Source organism: Solanum stenotomum, chromosome 7, assembly GCF_019186545.1.
Source record: "Solanum stenotomum isolate F172 chromosome 7, ASM1918654v1, whole genome shotgun sequence".
Taxonomy (NCBI): Eukaryota; Viridiplantae; Streptophyta; class Magnoliopsida; order Solanales; family Solanaceae; genus Solanum; species Solanum stenotomum.
Window position 1 is genome coordinate 54,515,797 of NC_064288.1, and position 6,850 is coordinate 54,522,646.

The 6,850-nt window shown below is 34.5% G+C and overlaps 1 protein-coding gene across 1 annotated transcript; it reads left to right on the forward strand.

Annotated features, from left to right (window-relative positions):
• Nucleotides 1–1,033: 1,033 nt before the first annotated feature.
• On the forward strand, nucleotides 1,034–6,552 carry LOC125870600 (protein CIA1-like). Its single transcript, XM_049551068.1, has 10 exons — nucleotides 1,034–1,272; nucleotides 2,075–2,218; nucleotides 2,481–2,696; nucleotides 2,906–2,973; nucleotides 3,408–3,473; nucleotides 3,564–3,617; nucleotides 3,825–3,887; nucleotides 4,161–4,269; nucleotides 5,290–5,373; nucleotides 6,143–6,552. Exons 1-10 carry the CDS (start codon nucleotides 1,078–1,080, stop codon nucleotides 6,233–6,235), a joined length of 1,092 nt encoding a protein of 363 aa, XP_049407025.1. The 5' UTR covers nucleotides 1,034–1,077; the 3' UTR covers nucleotides 6,236–6,552.
• The last annotated feature ends 298 nt before the right edge of the window (nucleotides 6,553–6,850 follow it).

Here is a 6,850-nt window from a genome sequence, read left to right on the forward strand (position 1 = left end):
TTTCCAAAACTAGCCTTCCCATTTCATGAAAAGTTGTGACTTTTATGAAAAATTGTGACTTTTATAAAAAGTTGTGACTTTTATGAAAAGTTGCGACTTTAATGAAGAGTTGCGACTTTTATGAAGAGTTGTAACTTTTATAATAAGTTGTGACTTTTATGAAAAGTTGTAACTTTAATGAAGAGTTGCAACTTTTATGAAAAATTGTGACTTTTATGAAAGGTTGTGACCTTTCCGAAGGGTTGTGACTTTTCCAAATAGTTGGAACTTTTCCGATACGGCACAAATATTTGTTCACACTATCCTTTGTTGTCTATAAATAGAGGGATTTCCTCTCATTTTAAAAGTCCGAAAATTGTGAACCTCTTCTTCTTCTTCACAATTAAATATTTGTGTACTTTTGCTCTTGTTTAGTGGCTCACTGACACCATTGCTTATGTTACAGATCCTGATATGTATTTTTACAGTCATTAATTTATGCTTATGTTATTAATGATAAATGATAAGATGTAATAATTTTCATTTTCCTTTACATTATTAATGTTTGTTATTACGTAATCTATTACTTGTATGTAAGATAATATAGTGTTTTAATTTTACTGATTGATAAATTTTAAGTATTATTTTATAAATTTCGTGATATTAAATTTCCGCGCGAAGAACGGATTATTTTACTAGTTAAACATATAAGAAAGCAATCAACACTTGAGGAAAAATTGAATGAATTATGTTATGACCCTCATTTTAGTTCATTTCAATCCAAGTAACTTTTAGACGAGTCAATAAATCACTCATTTATTAACTTACCCCATTTTAACCGGTGCAATTGAAGTAGAGGTGGACTTTAAATAGAAAAATGAAATGACAAATTGGGTGAAATCTGTAATTAACTGAAACTTTTATTTAAAAACTTTAGGGGTCTAACTGTCAGTTCATAAACTAAGTAACTAACTTAGTAGGCCCTCTTAAGTAACATATAAGTATGTACAAATCCAATCAAACATCACCAAAATCTGATCAAATTTCCCCAATTTTTATTGAGCAGCACAGTCACTTCGCCGCCACAATTCCGCCGCCATGAAGAATTTCAGCTACGACAATTTTGAACTGAAAGAGATTCAAAAGCTCGAAGGTCACACCGGTAAGGTTTTGGGCATAGCTTGGAAGGTGGATACCGGAGTATGGGGTTTTCTGGCAGTAATGGCATCCTGGAGTGATGATAAAACCGTACGGATTTGGGAAGAGAACTTATCTGGCTTTTTCGTGTGTAAGGTTTGATTTCTTTTTTCATTTTCTCAAATTTATCATTTGGATTACCTAATTGTGAATAACTGATAAGGTTTTAAGTGTTGAAAAACATTTTTAAGTGGTGAAACTGATGTTATAAATAAATAGTTATGTGCTTGAAATAGAAGTTTTGAAATTGTTAATAATAGTTGTGATAAAAAAAATGTTGATAAGCAGTTGTTTTGTTAGAATGACTAAAATTCTCTTATTGTTTAGTTAAAGTAGGTTAGAGTCCTACATTGGTTGGAGAATGGGCATGCGATATGTTTATATGGACTTGGACAATTCTCTCTGATGAGCTAATTTTCAGGATTGAATTGGCGTCTAAGGTCCATTCAACATGATATCATAGCTAGGTCCATTCCTATTTGGGCTTCTGTTACACGCTTCAGTTGGACCCGGGCGTGAAGAGCGGTGTTAAAGTAGGTTAAAGTCCCATATTGGTTGGAAATTGGACTAGTGATCTGCCTATATTGACTTGAGTAATCGTCCCCTTATGAGCTAGATTTTGGGGTTGAGTTAGGGTCGAGTTCCATTTAACAATTTTCTAGCAAGAGGATGTCTTATTAAACTTGTAAGCTAGTCAAATTGACTTATACATACTTTTTAGCTTATCTATGCATTTGGTTAACCCCATTTCCTTGTAAGAATTGTTTTCCTTTAAGTTCCTTCTCTAGAACTCTTTCCATGCTCAAGAAAATATAGTGACTCGTTCTCTAGCTACAATGACTATTTGAACCTATACATAAAAAAGAGCTGTAATAACTCTTAGAAGGAAATTTTGCAGGCTGTTTTGGAGGCATCATCTGCTGTTAGATCGTGTGCCTGGTCACAGGAATTCTATTTGTTGGCAGCAGGTTGCTCTGATGCCACCACTGTCATTTGGAAAAATGTCGGTGATCATGCCTATGAGCGTATCTACACTTTAAAGGTACAATGACTTTGTGAGACTATCAGAGAAATTAACTCTCTGTAATTATTGCAACGAATAAACTTCAAAGATCTATCAGCACTCAGCAGAATAAGGGAATGTGTTACTACGGAGTTCATTTTGATTTAGCTTATAACTGATATGTGATCCTAATTTGGATGGACTTATATATTCAGGATTTTTCTTTTCATTTTCTTTAATGAGTTATAAATCTATGAAATCCTGTCTGCTTCCTTATTTTCATTATGTGGATAATGTCCAGGGTCATGAGAATGAAGTGAGAAGTGTTTCCTGGGATAAGGACGGGATACTTCTTGCGACATGTGGAGGTGATAAGTCAATTTGGATATGGGAAGCTTTGCCTGGAGATGAGTTTGATTGTGCTTCAGTGTTACAAGGACACACAGAAGATGTTAAGATAGTTCAATGGGATGATCGTATTACTTTATTCTCCGGTAGTAGTGATAACACCATTAAGGTATATTTGAGAGGTTCAACTGCACATTCTCTGTTATTTGCTTATAAGGAGTTTAGCATGCTTTTCATACCCCTATTACATGTAACATAAAAATTGGTAGTCAACACATTTCTCTTCTTTTTCTTTTAATGAGGGCAGGGGCAGAGTAAAGGGATTTGAACCTTCACCAGTGATATTATCTAATCTCTAGTGGTGCTTGAAAACTTTAGGTTTGGGAAGAGACAGTTTATAGGGGTGTTGAATGGCCTTGTATTGAAACTTTGGGTGAGTCTGACAGGTAAGTATTATTATTTGGCAGTATATTTTTCATTTCCTTATATCTAGATAGTGTATAAGTGTATCTTATATCCTGAAAAACCTTCCATTGTGTGACTATTTGGAAGATCTCATGTAATAGTCATAGGTCGGATTTTAGTTCTAGAGATCTTCTGAATTCATTTGGAAAAAACTTTTTGTGTGAAGTGTTTCACTCATCCTACTAACAGTGAAAAGTGGTCTATAATTTTCTGGAGAGTCCGAGCAACGTAGGACAAAAGTACTTTATAAAAAATAAATAATTAAAGGCAAAAGCAAACTTCTACTCTTTGAAAGTAATTTTTCAAGAAACACTTTTCAAAATAAGTTGATTTTGAAAGCTTGGCCAAGAAAGCTACTAGTAACGTCGTTTATGATTGTTTGGGAGGTTATACCGCTACATGGTTGAACTTTCAGAGAACATACATCTGCTGAGCTGTCTCTCTCTTTCAGTAAACAAAGAAGAAGAATGGTATCTTGCAGGTATGGCTTTCTCTCTGCTGAATTCGTTTTAAAATATACACTCTCAAGTCACTACTAAACAGATTTTACATTGAATTCTCTAACTTGCAGTGATGACCTTACCATCAAGATATGGAATTGTGAACGTCATTCTACAGAACTTTGGTGAGCCCATTCTTATCCTTATTTTCATAAGCATAATACAATCCTATAAAGTTGATTTATGTGATCCTATGGGAGAGTGTCCCTCATTGATTGTGAGGAGCTTTTTTTTTGCTTTATTAACAATTACCTTTCTAGTGGTATGTGTTGCTGTAATTACTATGTTTTCCAATTCCTGATTTGCTACCATCTCCTTTTTGTGCTTGTTAGGTCACATATTTGCACTCTATCTGGATATCATGATACGACAATTTTCGCAGTTGACTGGTTGAGGTAGCTACTCTATATCTATAACTAATAGATGCTCTTTTTTTTTTTTTTTAAATTCTGTTTGCACTCCTTAATATTACCTTTATTTGGACAATTTTTTCCTTTTCTACAAAGTGTTTAATTGGGGGGAGGGGCAGTTTAAGATTTACGGTCTATTTTGCATAAATCGAGAGTTTCATAGCTTGTTTGACTGTCTAGATTTCATGCTTGATCTCTTTTTATTGGGTATGTTATAGCTATTCCTACAGGCTAACACTGGATATTCTAATATGTTAGGGAATTACTCCGTGCGGTACCTAAGGAGGAAGACCAGGACCCAGAAATATTTGCTAGTGCAGGAGCTGATGACGCTATACGTATATTTATCGAGGATAAGGACAACGAGGTATTGGAAAACCTTCTATATCCCTTATACAGTTTTGTAATTCAGGTGCTTATTATGTTGTGTATAATGTTAATCCCCTAGTGGATCAATTCCAGTGTGCCTTTCAAACTAGTACTATTAGTAATCAATTATATAGCATCTTCAATATACACTGATCTTTCGATCAAGTTTTGAGCTCCGTACTCCAGAACCTCCTCCTATTAACCCAAATTTCTTGTGGGAGCTGGAAGAAGTTGGGGTGTTCTTCTATGCCACTAGGTGTGGGCCCGTCATCTCCTGCCTTGACATGCAGAATTATCTTTGCTGCCTGTCTTTCATGCTAGACATGCTGCGCCTGTGGATTAGTTGAGATACACACAAACTATCCAAGTGCTCACTATTTTTTTTAAAAAAAAATTATAAAAAAGAAAGAAAGAGAAGATTACAGTAATATCAGAATTAACTCCATAGGACAGAGGCCAATGTAGGATTTCAGCTCTATGGTTTCAACCTTTAACGTTCTCAGCAATGAAACCCATTATGTTTTAAATTTTTGGGTTCATATTTACTAGTAATTGCAATTTTGATAGACATTTACACATAAATTTATGCTCCACTTCAAAAGTACTTGATTCAAATGAACGCGGGAACTTAAAGCTGCATTCTCCCCTGGCTTTAGGACAGTTCTTTGATTCTGATTTTGTTCTTCTCGCCAAATCTATCTCAACTTGAATGTCTCGTCATCAGGGTTCTAAGACATACTTTTCCTTATCAACGAGCGTCTTCTAAAGAGGCAACGGTAAATAATTGATATTTCACTTCATCGTAATTTTTATTCCAATTTCTTTATTCATATATGTGTCATTCATGCTTATGATTATTAGTCTTGGACTAAACATATATATATTTGTATTTTTTTCTTCTCTATGAGCCTTTTTTCATTAAAGTCCACGCTTTATTTGCACTTTTCGCTTAAAGCCCTAGCGGAACTTAGAGCTTTTTTGCGTTTTTTGCTTTTGATAACACTGTGTCTGATGACAGGTTGATGGACTTCCATTCAAACTACTTTTGAAGAAGGAGAAGGCTCATGAAACGAATATAAATTCTGTAAAATGGCACTCTGGGGTAAGTCACCGGAATATTATAGTGGTAGGAGTTTGACAGTTGCTTGTTCATCAGTCATTGCTTTAAACTCTGCAATTAGTATGCTACAAAGATGCTTTAAGCTTTGAGCAGAAGCTGAGATCATCTGGAAACTTCTGAGTGTTTTACCGTTTAGAGGCGAATTTAGAATTTAAGTTTTATGTGTTCGACCTTTAAGGTTCTTTGCGTTGGACTTTAAATTGAATATTTGTTGACCTCAGCTTCTGTTGACAGATATGTAATAAATTATGTTGCTCAGATTATCCAAAAATATTTCCGTACGTGTGTCGCATCCTCCAAAAATGGATAGCTTTTGGACGATCCGACACACACCTCGCGAATTTTTTGAAGAGTCTGTGCAACATATATAGGTGATAAAATATGTGTCAGATCTGACAAATGGTGTTATGTTAGATACTGCAAATTTGCAATGATTGTTGTATGGTTTTTCAAGGAGATGAAATGTTTGTCTTCTGTTTTATACTCAAATATTCAGTCGCGTTGTTTTATATCGAAGACTAGAAGGTTGAATTCACTCTATTATGCTTCCTACCTTTAGTTTGATCTGTATCTGTCTTAATTCGACCCTACCCTTTATTCAAGCATTTTTTTCTTCACTAAATTGCTCGAGGCCTATGTGTTTGCGTATTTGAGTTTCTCCTCTATTTCACCAACAAAATTGAAAACAAGATTCTTTTTTGGTCAAAAAAATTCCTCAATGTGTTTACTTTCTTCTATCGATACCTTGCAGGATAAAAGGCGTTTGGCGTCCGCCAGTGATGATGGAACAGTGAAGATATGGGAGTTTGTTTGCCCCTGGCCTGCTGGCCGCATAGATCCATAGTTGATACTGGAAGTGTTGTTATAGTAATTTTGAGCATGTTGAAGCCTCAAACTTCTGGAAAACTATCTTCTTTTTTTCTCGAATTCGAGACCTCTGCTAAAGGGTAGAGGCCCCCTATCTATCCGCCACAATCCTTAGTGATATCATTACTACATATTATACTAGCAAAACAAGAGAATAGATCTGCAAATTTTCTCAATAATATTAAAGTTGATACCATCATTTCTGCGGTCAACTTTATTTATCAACTAGTTCTGGAAACGTGCGTTGGACGTTTGTCCCCTACTACTATTGTATAAAATCTGTATAGCGGGTGACAAGGTCACAATGATTTTCAAACAGAAACAACTCAAACACACTAATTAACTGAAATATATCCTCAAAAAGCAATTTAAAAAAGATGAAGACACTCAACTAATATAAAGGAGAATTCTTCTTGCCTTTATATTACATATCTTAAAATAAAAAAATATTCTAAAGTTTCTTTCATCATTTTCTCCTATAAATTCGAAGTGTTTATTAAATTTATATCCTAAAGGTGGAAGAAATGAAGAATACGGAAATATAATAACCAATTATGAAGTTATATTTGAAAACTCAAAAATATGAAAATAT